At 50.1% G+C, this 15,772-nt stretch overlaps 1 protein-coding gene across 4 annotated transcripts in view; it reads right to left on the reverse strand.

Moving 5' to 3' along the window:
- Positions 1 to 15,772, reverse strand: part of OTOF (otoferlin) — a 108,240-nt gene that overhangs the window by 23,413 nt on the left and 69,055 nt on the right. For all 4 annotated transcript variants that reach the window (XM_030036843.2, XM_041128749.1, XM_030036842.2 and 1 more), the window contains 15 exons: positions 14,440 to 14,571; positions 13,924 to 13,986; positions 12,975 to 13,059; positions 11,678 to 11,837; positions 10,267 to 10,453; positions 9,741 to 9,927; positions 8,925 to 9,148; positions 7,764 to 7,872; positions 7,089 to 7,272; positions 4,643 to 4,763; positions 3,882 to 3,982; positions 3,334 to 3,424; positions 2,377 to 2,493; positions 1,014 to 1,166; positions 342 to 531 (listed from right to left, as the gene is read on the reverse strand). In XM_030036843.2, the coding sequence (XP_029892703.1) occupies positions 342 to 531; positions 1,014 to 1,166; positions 2,377 to 2,493; positions 3,334 to 3,424; positions 3,882 to 3,982; positions 4,643 to 4,763; positions 7,089 to 7,272; positions 7,764 to 7,872; positions 8,925 to 9,148; positions 9,741 to 9,927; positions 10,267 to 10,453; positions 11,678 to 11,837; positions 12,975 to 13,059; positions 13,924 to 13,986; positions 14,440 to 14,571 (2,104 nt within the window). The remainder of the gene's footprint in view (positions 1 to 341; positions 532 to 1,013; positions 1,167 to 2,376; positions 2,494 to 3,333; positions 3,425 to 3,881; positions 3,983 to 4,642; positions 4,764 to 7,088; positions 7,273 to 7,763; positions 7,873 to 8,924; positions 9,149 to 9,740; positions 9,928 to 10,266; positions 10,454 to 11,677; positions 11,838 to 12,974; positions 13,060 to 13,923; positions 13,987 to 14,439; positions 14,572 to 15,772) is intronic.

Consider the following 15,772-nt stretch of genomic DNA (forward strand, 5'->3'; position numbering starts at 1 on the left):
CGTGGGGCTCAGCCTGCAGAGCGAGGTCTCGGACATGCTTTTGCTCAGGGCCAGCACTGCTGAAGGGTATAGACTCAAAGCATGAGTTCGAATGGATAGGGACTTCCTTGGCATGCTGCTCGCCCTGTGCAGAATGACAGCTATGAACAGGGGAGGGAAGAGGGTGAACAGTTCCCACACCCCAGCTCCCCATGGGAGCAGTGTGGGTTTCAGACTGGGACAACTGGAATTATTTCCTCCTTAGCTCCTGGAAGCCCTTGGTCCAAGTGGTGTCCAGCCAGGGTCCCTCCTGCCCTCGCCATGTCCTGTCCCCAGACCCACTGCAGGCAGGAAGTTCTTACTGGTGTAAAGGAGGCTGATGGGTGGGAAGGATGGCAGGTTTTGGCCTCTGGTGGTCTTCTTCTCCTCAAAGCCGCAGGGCAGGCCACTCAAGAAGTCTTTGCGCTGTTTGTTGAGACCCAGCCACAAGTACATCTCCATCTTGGCCTGAACTGTCCAGCCAGCAGGTCCAAAACCTCTCTTCCCAGGCAGCTGGGCACAAAGGACAGAAGAGTTTACATAGATATAGGGAAGGCCTTAAGAAATGGACAGACCACCTCTTGCAGCATTCATCTCCTTCTGGTGCATTGCTTGTACCACTGCACCTTAAAACCAGGGACCCAGAGCTCATCATTTTGGATCATAACACTACTCTGGCTCATGCATTATCTCCTTCCCACCATGTTGGCTTCCTCTTTCTAAGCCAGCATCCTGTTTTGTGGCCAGCTGGATCAAACATCTCTCTCCTTCCAAGCATTTCTCACTTACTGGTCTGGGTAAGATCAGTGGTTCACAATTTCTAGCAGCAGACTTCCACCCCTACCAGTAGAGTATGGGTCTGTTTTGCCTAGTATTCAAGCCCCAGCAAAACTGGATACACAGGTCTCTCATCTTCATCTCCCGTCCTCCCAGTCTGCCCTTCCTCCACCTCCCTCCTCCTGGCTGCAGTTCCCCCAGGAAAGACAGATCAGCACCTTGAGGAAGATGGTCTTCACTTTGGCGCAGTCCTTGCCCATCTCCTCATCCACAATGGAGTAGAGGATATCCTTGGAAGGGACGCGGGCGTAGGCAATGCGCTTGTTGTTGCTCATCATCCAGATGAAGATGTCAGGAATAGTGTGCTGGGGCTGTGAACACCAGCGAAGAGCCCTGTCAGTGTCTCTGCTCTTTCTGACCACTGAGGCACCAGAGGAGCTGGTGACCTTCTGAAGGCAAATTCAACAGATGCCACAGGAGGTGGATGTATCTATTGCCACATTAGGGCCATTGAAATGGTTTTGAGCCTCCAACTGCAGAAGCTTGTCTGCTTAAGAAAAGCTGCTCAGAGCTAAGCTCAGCAGGGTGAAGCCTAGCAGGAAGGAAAGTCGGATTTACATTTGTTCTAGTTAAAAAAAAAGATAATTTTGGATTAGAAGACTAAAGATTTTCTTCCTCTCTTCATTCAGTGGCCATGGGGACTGTAGGGCAGGGGCAATACCTTCATTCCTTACTATGGAAAAGGTTCCCTGTCTGGACAGGTCCCGTCACACCTTATAGTCTGGTTTATGTTCTACTGTGGTGCGTCAAGCCAAGGAGGGCCTTGCTGTAACAAAGGATATGTAGTCGAGGCTGGGAGCCTGCCATGGGAAATGAGGTGCAACAACTACAGCTCCCATGAAGACCAATAACCCCCAATGCCTGACTCAGCCCTAAACTGTAAAAATATCAGAGGAATGGTATAATTTTCTGAAGGAAGGAAAAAATACTTTGCAGATACAACATCCCTTTGGAAATGCTGTGAGTAACTCTAATATCTTGGACTATTATATCTCATCTGTGAGCTGGAGTGAAGCCAGAATACAGTTGCATTGCTAAAAATTAGACAGTTTGAGCTCCATGAGAGGACAGGGCTTTATCCCACAGCCCTTTGTAAAGCCACTTATTTTAACAACTCCCTACCTAGCCAGGATCAGAAACGTCTCCCTGCTGCTGACTTTAACGCGCTGTGGACACGTGCCACCTTCCAATGACTGATCCCCCAGGGAACTGCATGGCCTTGCCATGGCTGAGGCCGGCAGAAATGCTTTCAGCTCAGCTGCAGGAGGACCCGGCTCTGTTACTGGCTGGGAAGGGCTCTTAAATTTGTTTTAGCACCGACTCGTTCCAACCCAGCAGTGCACGGGCAAGCCCGGGAGGCATGGGGCAGTGCGTAGACTTGGAGCGGCTCCTTGCGCAAGGCCCGTGCTACTGGGGACCTCTCCTGCCTACAGGGTTTGCAGAGAGGTCTCCATCCATCCCCTGCTGCTGTCGCCACATGCTGACCCAGCTCACACCGTCTCTACATGCGGAGGGACTCACCTCGTCTGCCAAGAACCGGAGTTTCTGCAGGAAGTTTTGCACCAGCTTCATCTTGTCTTTCACAGTGTTCTTCTTCACCTGTGACCGCAGAGTCGTGGCTTGCTGCCCCATGTTCTCCTGTGGTTGAAGGAGAGCCCAGGACACCACATTAGCAAGAGCAGAACGGAGCCCAGAGAAGGCAGCAGCACCGGGCAGGTCGCCGGTGTTTGGTGAGGAGGCAGATGCCTTAATGCCAGCATGTGCCTCCTGGTGATGGTACTTCTGCTGCCCTTTCAGCAGCCTTGGCAGGATGCAGGGAGGGCCCCTGACAGTGCGGAGACATCTGTCCCAGCAGAAGGTGTGCAGGACAGAGAGGTGTTAGCTGTGCTTAGGGCATTTTGGGATGGCTTCTAGCCTGGTATTAAGGGTAGTCTCTCCCCTTCTGCTGACCCTGCTGTAATTCAGCACCTGACCATTCAGAAAAGGGGACGTGGAGGCTTTCACATGTTAAATTCATCGCTCTCTAGTATGCAGCTGGCTACTGAAGCCAGTGTCCGTGGCTCCGCCAGCTGGATAAGCCACCTGCTCTTTGTGCATCTCTTTTGCACATTCAACTCCTTTGCAAGTTGCTGGGCTAGCAGTCCCAAACATCTAGGCTGTATCTATCCCTGGAGCAGCTGTGCTCTGCAGGGTTCCCTTAAATTATTTCTTCCCAATTTCCTCAGCAGCAATGCAGCTCCTCCTCTGCACTCCTGGATTTCTTTCCGAGGCAAAGCAGAGTGTGGTGGAGGTGAGGCAGCAGCATGGACCCAAGTGCCACCTGGGATCTGTGCAAGACCCAAATGCTCTTGGGCTCCTCTATTAAGAAATAAACCCCAAACCCTCAATCCACAGAGCCTGGAAATCAGCACGCCTAAGGAAGAAAGTTCCCCACTTTGGTCATGAATCCTCCTCCCTGCCCAGCTGAATCCCACTTACCAGCTCCCGCATGCAGGACTTGAGTCTCTCCCGGTCCAGCCTCGTGCGGGAAGAGTGGTGCTGGTCTTTGTCAGCCAACGTCACGAAGCGCCTGGTGGAAAAAGGTCGGCAGTATGAATCCTACAGGAGCCCGTGGGCTCTCCCCAAGGAGCCGTGGCCAGCTGGACCTCTGCCAGCAGGACAGCTCCTCGCTGGAGGAAAATGCTTTCATTCCTCCCCAGTCTGCAATGCAATCGCGGCCAAGCAGCCTGTTTGCACCCAATGCTGAGTGTCATGCATGGGGAGTAGGTGCTGATCAGGTACCAGCCTGTGGAGGCCACAAGACTGAGGCTTTCACCACTGGTTTGGGGTCTTTGGGTGCAGATGTAAGCACCACCTCACCCTTGCTCCAAGCCAGAAGGCAGCTGACACGGCATCGTGTCAATGCAATTAAATGCTTGCCCATCATCCAGACAATAAGGAAGGTGAGCTTACGCTCATGACCTTGCCCATAGACCCACAGAGAGCAGGGATCTGTAGCGTGCCACCTCTGCCCATCTTTCACTCACAAGCACCCACTGCTCAGCTCCTCCAGGACCCCTCGGAGCCGGCGCTCCGGGTGCGGCTTCTCCGTCTTGATCATTTCCTGCACGTCGTTGAGCCCTTCCTCCTGCAGCATCAACGGGGAGCGGTGAGGGGGTGGTGGGGCAGAGCCCCTTGGTGGGACAAGGTCCCCCCGAGGTCCAACCCTGCACAGAGCAGCCCTGTGTGGGCTGCCAGTGGGAAACATCTGCTGCTTCTCCAGACCTGCCGGCCTCAGGGCTCAGGTCGGGCAGACATCTGGCTGAGGGGACCTGACTCTGGCTGAGGGGAATGGTTCCACCGCCCTCCATGAGATTAGTTGGCCAAGGTCCACACCATCTTGGCTGGACCTGCCAGGCTCTCCCTTTGCAGATCCTGCTGTGACCCAGCTGGCACGGAGCTGTCACAAAGGCTCCTTGGGAATTAGCTGAGACTATTAAGGAGACTCTGCCGCACAAGTGGTTCACCCCTGCAGTCCAGGGGGACAAAGCCTCCCTGCTCCTGCTCCCCTTGGTGGGCACACCTGGGTCTGACCCCCAGAAAAGTCAATGAGTTCTTAGGATTTGGACATTCAAATTGTGGAGCATTTAGCACTGGGAAACTTCCCTCTTTCTGGCACAAGTTTGCTAGTGGGTCCTTGCACTGTTTGTCCCTGCTTTGTTACAAGCTGCAGAGATGCGCAGGGAGCCTGGATGTGCCTCATGCCAGCCCCCACCCCAAGCTGTCTCCCTCCCCAGCACGTACTGACCAGCTTGTCCGCAATCTTGTCCATGATGTTGGCATTATACAATCTGCGGCGCTGGTCCTGCCACCAGCTCTTGATATAGATGCAAGGCTTCTTCTCAAAGTATGGCAGGTGGAAGTAGTTCCTGCAAGAGGAGGCATAAGAGATGCTCCGTGGTGGTAACGCTCCTGGCCAGGAACAGCCCCTGTCCCACACCTCTCCCAGGAAGGCAATGCTGTGCTGGGGAGCGGCATATATAGGAGGTCAGGCATGGGAGAGAGGGGGCCGAGGTGAATTACACCCTGAAGGACAGACGCTCCAGCTCTCCTAGCACCCTTCCCAATGCCAGACCCAGTGCCCAGGGATTGCAAATTTACCATCATCTCAGACTTGGTGGCCCAGAGAGAAACTAGGGAAGCTCCCACTCCCACGACCATAGCCATAGCCTAGCAGAGAGCAAACATCTCCAGCGTGGCAGCAGCGTGAGCAGGGGCACAAGAGAAATCGAAACCTTAACACCCTTTTCTAGATGCTGGTAAGCATCTCCTATAGTCCCCTGGCCTTCCCAGCAGGCAGAGGTCTCTGCCCTTTGCAGAGCTGACAGCTTTCCATATGCTGGTGGGATGGAGCGGTAACAGTCATGGGTACAGTTAAAGGAAGGATGAAGGATGAGTTCATGCTTCTTGGCTGCCTGAGCACTGGCCATGAGCTGGGATCCACTCAGTGTAAAGCCACTGCAGATCCTGCTGTACCCTTAGTTAAAAAGCAGCTTCAGCTCATCCTTCCGAAGCCACCGGCGTGTTTCCAGCCAGAGGATGTCAGCAAAGCCCCACGGTTGAGCGTGAGGCTCCCAGCACCCAGGGGCTGGAGACAGCAGGGTAAACAGCATGAAAGTCAGATCCCAGGGGACAGGCTCAAAAACCTTTGGGGATGCTCATGTCCATGTGACATGGGCCTTGACACGGAGCTGGTGAACAAGTGAGGGAACCCCAGGTCGACATTTTTGTCTGGAGTGCAAATACCCTCGATTCAGTGTGGTTTGTTTCATTTCCCAATTGAATTAAGTCAGGCAGTTAATTCTATTAACATCTATCTACTGGTATAACACGGTTAAAATCCACTTTAAGCATATCTCATCAGGTTAAATCCAATTAGCTTTCCTTAGTACTAGTCCTTTGTATTCAAATCCAGGCTGTGGCTGAAGCCCAGCCCAGACGTCCCCAAGCCACATGTGCTGACGCCGTTCAGTTTGGGGCTTTCTGATCCAGCTGCTTGGGGTGGAAAGCACCAGAATCACACTTGCTGCTGTCTGGATCTTGTCTGAATTTTAGGATGATGGCTACCTGCACATCACAAAGCAATTTGTAAAGCAGACAAAAAAATTGCCATACTTTTATAGCTGGAGAAACCGAGGCAGAGAAACCAGAAGCGATTTGTCCACTGACAACCAGCTGTACAACGACAGACCCAGGTAGGACCCAGTTTTCCAAGTCCTGGTTCTGTTAAACACCAGAGTGTGGCTGTCAATGACTGTAAGCAATGGGGACAGACAGACTGACCAAAAGAGAGATGCTGTAAAGTAGGGAGGCTGAGAGGACTTAAGTCTTTTACCCCGATCTCCTGCCTAACACATTCTCAAGACCTTTTTCCAGCAGTTTTTGCATCCTCTTGTCTCTGCGTGTCAGTGACTTTGACTAGCTTTTAAGACCCCAAGTGATGAAGAAAAGCACTTTGTCTCAGCGCAAATTACTGTCACTTCTGAAATCTATGCCGTATCTCTAGATGGACCTTTCCTTTTCTCCACATGGTGCTCATGATGTTTTTATGTGTCGGGCAGCTAGAGAGAGCACAGATGCAAAGCCCAGACCTCTCCTCCCTGATGTGCAGTACTGGGTTGTGCCAGTGATCTTAAGGAAGGACCTGTTTATAGACTGGTTTCCTAAATGTACAAAACTTATAGGTACAGGAGTTAACCTGTTCTTTTCAGTGCCCACAACAATTATTTGAATCCACTGGTTCACTTCATCCCTGTTTGCCATAGAGGAAGAGCACTAAAGGTATCAGATAGCCTTGAGTTTTGGGTGCACATCTGGCCAGGTGTATGAAGGACAGCCTTTGTAGAGGAGCCTGCGAGATTAATTCAGCTCGTACTGGACATCAGAGAACCCACAGGAATGCTCAGAACTGTAGGGAATGGGGTGAGGATTCAGCTGGCAGACTGTAGTATCTAAGGTATCTACATGTGGTATCCAAACTCCCTTTACAGGGCATGGAGATCTGGTCCCCACTGCTGCTTCCAGGTCTGTTTGGCCAAATGAATCCAAGCCCAGTGTCGGCACTGACTTCACCTCTGCAGACAGCGGTGGGAGCTTGGACACCCAGCGCCTGTGGGACCAGCTACAGACCATGTCTGAACTGAAAGCCACATCTCTGCCCCGTGGCACTCCAGTGGCCAGGTGGGCATGCTTACCTGTCTGTGACCAGGGGCTTCACGGGTTGAGTTGAAGAAACAGAGACCAGCTCTCCATCCTCATCACCTTCATCCTCACTTGAGTTCTGGAGCAGCTCGGACTCCTCCTCATCACCATCCCCTCCCTCTTTCTTCCTCCGTAGGATGGGTTTGGCCATGCCATCAATCTGGTTCCCGTAGTTACCTCAAGGAAAAAAATGTGAAATAAAGTCACAGGGTTGTAACTACAATCGGGCTCAATGTCTTGGCTTTAATTCAGGCTGGGGAGAAGTTTGCTCTGCAGGAACCATGGGGGACAGTGGAGTTCAACTCTCCGAAACCATGCCCAGGAACCATAAATTAGTGATGGGTGTCTGTCCCCTGCTCATGTCCCCTCTCGAGCCAGTAGGAATATACACCCTCCCTTGGGTGGTCAGCCTCAGGAGACGCAAAGCCAGGATGAGAGAGGGAGCAGCCCCACTGGCCACAGCACAGCATGCACTCAATAGATCATTTGGGGCTCCCTATGGCTTGTGCCAGTAGAGCAGCCATCACCTTCTCCCTAAACTGAGGGCCCTGCATGCTCTAGCATGTGTCGGTATGGAAAATGGGGAAGAAACCCTGCTTTCAGCCGCATGGATACTGCATGCCCCACCAGGCATGCTTCAAAACCACCCTCCACAAAAAAAACCCAACCTATTGTGACTTCGAAGTTGATGGGTTTGTCACCAATCTTCCTGTCGATCATGGTAGCTTCCAGGAAGGCTCCAAAGAGAAAGAACTCCTCCATCTTCCCAGTGCAGTTCTGCAGGAGAGATCATGGGGATCCGTGTTGAGGTCAGTCAGAGGGACACCTAGGAGGGCAGGTCCGCTTGGACTGGGGGGTGCATCACCTGGCACCTCTGAGCACCCTCATGGGCTTTTTGAAGGTGAGATGTCACTGCTCTGGCTTTCAACAGGACCGTGAGGGTTTTCACTCCCCCAGCCTGAGCCATCTCTAGGCTCATTGCAGAGAGAGTTTAATTAAAGATTTTAGCCTAACTTTTAAATGTGTTGAGATCAGTCATGCCTTGCACGTGAGGGACTGTCTGAGGGACATTCAGGAGTACAAGCCTGAGTTCACTCACAAATTGAATTAATCAAACCACACTGAACCATCTACCTGGATGCTCTTTCAGAACTGGAATGGCTTTATTTCCAAGTGACTTCATTTCCCCTGGAGGTGAATTAGGGCCACTTTACTTCTGAAGGAGAGCTTTCACACAGAGGGTGCGCTGCCATCAGACTTCTCCATTTCTACTTCATACTGTTGGCTCATATGGATTAGCATATGTAGGCATCCCCAGGTAGGACAAGCCTGGATGTGTCTGTTTATGCAGAGCACAGGCAGCAGCCTTGCAGGCTCTACATCTCAGGACTAAAGCTGTGGGGCTTCTCTTGTCAGGAAACAGCCATTCAATTTCTCTGACCAGTTCCACCCTGCCAGAATTGGTTGGGAAATAGATTAGATTCTTGGCTTCTGTCTGAAATCCATCTTTGGGATAGGAGCGAGACAGCTGGCATTAGGAGATGGCTCTTTGTCCTTGTCTAACTCCCAGCTGGAGAAACATCTCAAAAGTTTAGGATTCTCCCTCACTAGGTATTCCTTCTGCCCAGCACTCCTAAGAGGTGAGCGTTTGAATGATCATAAAATATAAAATCCTTGCAAGATTTGCATTCATTCTGGATCCCCCAGGATCCAGAAAATTTAGGACAACACTAAATGAAATCCTCAGTTCGTGAGACCAAAGGTAATTAACCAAGAGGCCTGAGACCCATGACTCACCACTGCCAGCTGTAGGGTTAAGGGTGACTTACGTCAGCAATCGATGTGGCCTGCTCGACTTGCACCTCGGTGGAGCTGTTGATCTCTGGGTTGCTGGTGTCCAAGATCTCCACTGCAAGGCTCATCAAAAGCCTGGCCCGGAAGGAGACGCCTTCACCCAGACCCTCGTTCAACTCTTGGTGCTCGTCCATCAGGGTGTAGTTCCGAGTGGAGCCGTACATGTTCACCCACGCGGGGCCAAAGGTGGGCAGAAAGCCTGCAGCAGATCGGACATGCACGTGAGGAAGGGGATGTGCGAGGAGGAGGGCACGTCTTTGCCTCAGGAGACAAACTCAGTCGTGGATTGGCCTCACTCCTGGTCTGCGTACGATGACGCAGGCTTGAATATGCATGTGTGTGGGCATGGAAATGCCCAGTGTATGGTTGCAATTGTGTGAGTTACCCAATGTGAGAGTCAAGAAAAAAGAACCCCCCCCATTAGTCCCCTTTCTAGAGCCATCTTTGGTTTCACATTGGTCCTGCCTACGTATGCTGGTGTGTTCATGTGTGTGTGAACAGGGAAACCTGTCAGATATTCATCAGTTTATGGCAATTAATTTTTTGTTCTTGGGTGTGTTTGCTTTCAAGTGGTAGACTGGAGGCTTGTGATGAGACTTGGTTTTCAAAGAGTGCACATCCAGTGATCTCAGAAGACCGCTGCAGTGACTCAAAGTCTCTCCATTTGTGCACCAAGAAACAGCTATCTCCAGGGGTGGGGAAGGATCCTAGGCTATTTTGCTGACTCTGCCAAAGGGAAGTCTCTTTATCATGAAGAAGGTAGCTCAGTCTGCCCCCCACCTTAGCTTTACCTTTGTCTCCTTCGTTAGAGATCTTCCGCAAATCAATGAAATGGGTACCGATGGCCACATCATTGACTTTGTCTGAGTCTCGGATCTGGATCTTTATCCGCTTGCACAATGGGGGGAACATTTCTGTGAAGACTATTTGCTCATTCCAGAGAGGCTCATAGCTGCTTTTTTGTATGGATGTCTTCCCCTGCCGAGTGAGAGGAGATAGACGTTTGGTAACAGTTTGAGCTCCCAAGCCATCCCTCGCAACCTGAACTGCTCCCTTGCTAATGACTGCTGGAATATGCATTCTGCCTTCTGACTCCCCTCTCCCAAGTAACAAGCTCCTTTCCTCAACTGGAGAGTGCTGCAAACCCATCATAGTCTGCACAAGAGAGGGGAAACATAGCAAACAAGGTGGTTTAGCCATGCATCTCAGCATCTACATGCCAGGACAACTGAGATCATCTCTGGCCACCTGCACAATGGCTGGTCCTGCTCACGTTACCTTTCAGGGTTACCCTGGTACCGCACACAGCTTGCTCACCTTCTGCCCTGCAAAGACCACCTGCACATAGGGGTCTACCAAGTCCTTGTTCTCCCCAATGAGAGCCTTCTTCACATTGGCCATGATGCTGGTGTTCATACGGGGCAGTCCCTCTGCTCGATAGATCTTGATGTAGAAACGAGCCCACTGCCTCTCCGGAGGGACCCCGTCTGGGAGGAGGAGGTTCCTACAACATCAATGGATAGGGTTGGAAACATCTGCTGGGGCTAGCAGGTTTGTCAGGAGAGGCTTACCGAAGAGGGAAAAGCTGCCGCGCTTTCTGACCACTGGCTCTGTGGAGGCAGAAAGATGACCATTTCTGCAGCCATACATTTTAGTGCTGTTCTGTTTCTGCCCATCCTCCTGTTTTGGGGTGGGGAGTGGTGGTTTTGTAAGCAAAATCTTAGAGGTGCCCCTTAAGGTGCCCCTGGGACAAAGTGCATTCCACTAAAGGGATAGAATTATTATTGTCAGTGGAATCTAGGGGACAAATAAACTCAGCCTCGTTTAGACATCTAAAGCAAGCCAGATGAATGGGATATTAGAAGACCCTTTTTTCTTTATCAGGTCACAAGGGGAGCTCCACCAGATTGGTTTTCTTGGCATATTTGCCTTTCCTCTTCTGGGGGAAGAAATGAGAGCCATGGGGGATGCTGTGAACAAAACAACTTCTAGAGGAATTGCTGGAGTTGTCCATGAAAAAATGGGATAATATCACCACTGCAGCATGGAACACTGACCCAAAATAGTTCAGGTGGTGCCTTGAGCCAACTAGTCCCCAGCAAGTCAAGAAAGCTGCACTGGTATTTTACTACTAGTCTGTGTTTCTGACTATGTGATGAGAGGCTGAGAGGTGGACTTGAAAGCCTGTGGTTGCACGTGGAGATATTTAATCAGCCTGAAACGTTTTGAGGCTAGAACTAAGTTTTAAGCTCTCCTGATTTTTCTTCCATGGCCTTTTAGATGCTCTGGGGAGTCAGAGAGCCCTGCCCACCCATGCAGCCTGGGGAACCTGATCCAGACCCTGGCAGTGAGTGATGAAACCTCATCCCATCGCATCCAAGGGCCGACAGGAGCATTATGTAAACAGTGAGGACATGAGGTTGGTTGACATCAGGCCAGAGTTGGTACAGAGAGGTCAACGATGAGCAGATGGTCTGACCTGACAGCAAGGACTGGTCTGTACTTGATATGACCTGGATTTGCACCAGTAATATCTGCCATACATTGTCTCTCTGAAAAGCAACTTATTGGTCCCTCTGGTTTCATTGCACAGGGTAGGTATGTATACTAGAGGGGCTGTCAGCCTGATGTGGTAGGGATGCTGTCCTCATTGTACGATCCAAGGTAAAGAGATGTGAAAAGTCATTCCCAAGAAAGGCTGTGTGACTCTGGCTCTGCAGATCCTTACCCTTCAATATCGTCCTCTTCTGTCTCGTTGGCTTTGTGGGGTGTCTTGATGTTGTCCCCTTTCCCTACCACGGCGATGTCACACTTCAGGTAACCTTTCAGCCCAGCGGTGAGATCCTCAGGGTCAGAAAGGATGGCCCATTTGTGGTAGAACTGGTGCTCTGGAAGCCAGGGGATAAGACAGTAATTTATCAGAATAAGACACAGCAATTGCTGCAAGGACTTGCAATGTAAGAGACATCTTCAGGTGTGAGGAATTCAGACAGAAACCACTGAAAAATTCATTAGGAAGATGTGTCTCATGTTGAAGACTGAGAAGCAATGGGATAAACTGTCTGAAGGGGGGTGGAGTCTCCATGACTGGAAGTCACCAACCCTGGAGGTATTTAGAGGACGTGTAGATATGGTGCTTAAGGACATGGTTTAGTGGACGTGATAGTGTTAGGTTAACAGTTGGACTCGGTGACCTTAAGGATCTTTAGCAACTTAAATGATTCTACAATCCTAAGTCTTCAAGGTCTCAGGTGCCTTTTGGATGGTGTTAGAAAGACTTCACCCTTCTCTGGAGCAGGGAATCAGACTAGATGCTCCCTTAAGGTCCCCCTTATAATCTGCTGACCACCCCTCAAGTGCAGACTCTGGAGACTTCATTTACATCTTAGCTCTCAGGCTTATTTATAGAGGCAGAATGCTGCAATAGGTGTGACATAGGAGCAAGGAAAATAAAAAAAACCAAAACGCAGTGATTTTGGAGGTATCTTTTCTGAAGGGGTGTTGTGTGTTCAGCTCTGGCATGCTGTGAGCACCGGGCCCTCAAATGGCCATGGCTGTTGTGTTTATCATCAGTGAGCAACATAACAGCAGTTCTAATCAACGTCTCTCTCTTTTCCATTGCACAGCAGACATCTTCCTTTCTTGGTTTAAATGCCAGCCACAGAGGGCAAGATCCAGCCCATGACCTTCATCTATCTGGAAGGCTGATATCTTGCCTAAGCAAGTTGCCTTGGGCTTCCTTCTTCAGCAGGTCGGTGGATAGAGACCAGCGCACCCAGAAGGCATCTCAGCCTCTGGCTGTAACCCCTTATTTCAGGATGGGATATACAACCTTCTCTGGAGGTAGAGTGTTCTTTCCTGACCACAGAGGGTAGCCCAGGTGACTTGCTTATGTCTAGGATACTAACATTAAGTTAGATAAGCATCACGCAAGGAAACTAGCACCTGCCCGGCTACCTTGCAATGACATTTATTCAACGGTGCAGGTAGGCACATAGGACTGGTTGCAAACAATGTTTACATACCAGGTTGGGTATAAACAGTTCCAACGTCCATCTTGAAGGACCCTACCAAAGTCCCACTGCGCAAGAGGTTTTTTGAGTGGATCACCTGGAAATTGAAGGGGGAAAACAGGTCAGACTGTTTTTCCATGTCCTGGGAGCCGTAAGGCTGTTTTCAGAGGCGTTCAGTGTCAGACAGAAAAGGAGCTATGCGTTTTCCTTGGTCTGTACAAGGACACTAAGAGGCACAGTGCGGTTGGCAGGTCTCGCTTAGCGGTATTGCAAGCAAGTGTATACTTGGATTGAATCCAAAAAAATGCAAAGAAATTAATCTTTGAAACAAGATGCAGTTTTCCAGCCACTATGGGAACAACCACTGGGACGTTTACCTGAAGGAAGGGTCTTTAGGATGCTCCAAATCTATGGTCTAATTCCCTTTGTGTGAGAAATTGTACAGCTGGTCTGTGCATGGGATAGATATGGATACTCCTAATTAGCGTGCTTTGGTCAGTGAATCTCCAGATCTTGTTCATCACCCTCCTCCATGGCTGTGGGGAGGGCTGCAGTGTCTGCTTTGCTCTCAGCATCTGCAATCCTGAATTTCCACAATACCTCTGCCAGCCTCGTGCCCCAGGAAATCCTCTGGCAGGCTTGGGAAGGTCTTGCTTCTCCCCAAGCCTAAACACATCCCAAGAGAGGTTTAGTTCTACCTGGCTCTGAAATACCAGAGATCAGCCAGAGAGAGAGATAGTGAATACAGGAGTGGAGCTGTGTGGAGCCAGCAATGAAGGTCAGCAACAGAGAGAGGGACTGGGGGTCTGCAAAAGAGGTGAGGCTTGTAGGACCAAACACCTCAGCTCCTGTGGGGGGGGTCTCACATCAAGGACCTTAAATCCATCCCCAGTGCATATACAAAATGGGCTGGTTTCTTCCAAAGCCCCACGAAAAGGACAATGCAACCATGCTCACTTACGGACAACTTGATGATCTTGTCGAACATGACATCTGGGGGGACGTGGAAATCAAAGACGAAGTACTGAAAAGCAAAGAGCAGTTGTGAAGGTAGGAGAGCCAGGGTGGGCTCCTTTTGGATTGAGAGGTAGTATTACGGTGCATGCTCCAGCTGGAGAAGCTGACTGCCTGGAGGAGCATCCTGCAGCACATGTCACAGCAGGGATGCACCTGTGTAAGCCCCAACGCTTCCAACCTCTGCAGTCTGGGGAATTAGTAGGAAGCACTAACTTCTTCGAAAAAAGAATAATTCAGCACAGATCAAGAGAGAGCACTTTTTACCATTTTTGCAAAATATCAGAGGGCAAAGGCTTCATTTCTCCTTCTGCGTGGTTTAAGATTTCATCTTATTCCAACAAGAGGTGTCAGAAGAAAAAACGAAAAACCCCAAATGACAAGAAATTACATTTAATTGACTAACGGCAACATAGACCCCAAGGAGCAGGTAGCTGTGAGCATCACTGGCAGACAGACCCACCTCATTGTAGTAAGGGCAATTGGTCGATTCCTTCATGGATGTGTATTTCTTTTCATCTCCAACCTCCACGCAGACCACGGGGTCCATGTTGAGCCCAACAAGCTGCCGGGCCTCGATGATGGTGATGCTGACCTGGGGAGAGGGATTTGTGCACCTTCACCTCCTGAGAGCAGCATCAGATGCTGCTCGCTGCCTTAATCCCTGTCTCCCCATCTCTTGTTTTTGAGAGATGCCTCTCATCCATCCCTGCCTCCCATCCCCTCTGCTGCCACAGACTGAGGCAGTGTCTTGAGGTTTCCCAGGGATGGAGCCTGGAAGATCAAGTCCTTTCCTTTTAATTCTCAGATCTTCCACAAAAGCCGGTTGTCAAAGGAAAGCAGACATACGGAGGTCAGCAAGGCACGTACCTTGTTCATAAACCAGCCTAGCACTGCAAAACCTGTTATACTCCAGAAATTAGCCACTCCCCATGAACGCTAACCTTGTGATCCTCGTGTTTGCAGTGGCCAAATAACTGGACCTTGTGTTCCTTCTGCCTCTTGGTTGTAATTTGTTTTGCACCTTCCCCCTCCTCTTCATGTTCTTTATGTTCCCCGCTCCTGAACCAAGCACATTCATTCCCTGTAAGCCTCACAATTTGGTCTGCAGTGGATACTGCAAATGTTATGTAATAAATCTCTAACAACAATCATTATTTGCATTGTTCCAATATATATTGCTGTGCTGAGAGGCGAGGACATAAAGCTAAATCACTGCTGAATCAGCGGGACTTGGCAAAAATGAGAAGACAAGCCAATTTATGAATCATGCCGGCACCAACTAGGAAAAGAAAAGGGAGCAGCACGGATCATCTGAGCCTTGGGAAACTAAATGTGTAGTTTTAATTCTAGATAAAGTGGCAGGAATGAAGCATCACTGAACAGGACAACAGCAGCCATGTACCAGCCTATCCAAGAAAATCCAGTGAGCAACCTACTGCCAGACAGGGCTCACCAATCTTGAATACTAAACAGCATACTGAAAGCTCTTGGGGAGTGTCCTGGCTTCAACTGGGATAGAGTTAATTTTCTTTCTAGTAGTTGGTATGGTGTTATGTCTTGGATTCAGTATGAGAAGAATGTTGATAACACACTGATGTTTTCAGTTGTTGCTAAGTAGTGTTTAGACTAAGTCAAGGATTTTTCAGCTTCTCATGCCCAGACAGCGAGAAGGCTGGAGGGGCACAAGGCATTGGGAGGGGACAAAGCCAGGAGAGCTGACCCAAACTGGCCAAAGGGGTATTCCATACTGTGTGAACTCATGCCCAGTATATAAACTAGGGGGAGTTGGCCTG

This window comes from Aquila chrysaetos, chromosome 15 (genome assembly GCF_900496995.4).
Source record: "Aquila chrysaetos chrysaetos chromosome 15, bAquChr1.4, whole genome shotgun sequence".
Classification (NCBI taxonomy): Eukaryota; Metazoa; Chordata; class Aves; order Accipitriformes; family Accipitridae; genus Aquila; species Aquila chrysaetos.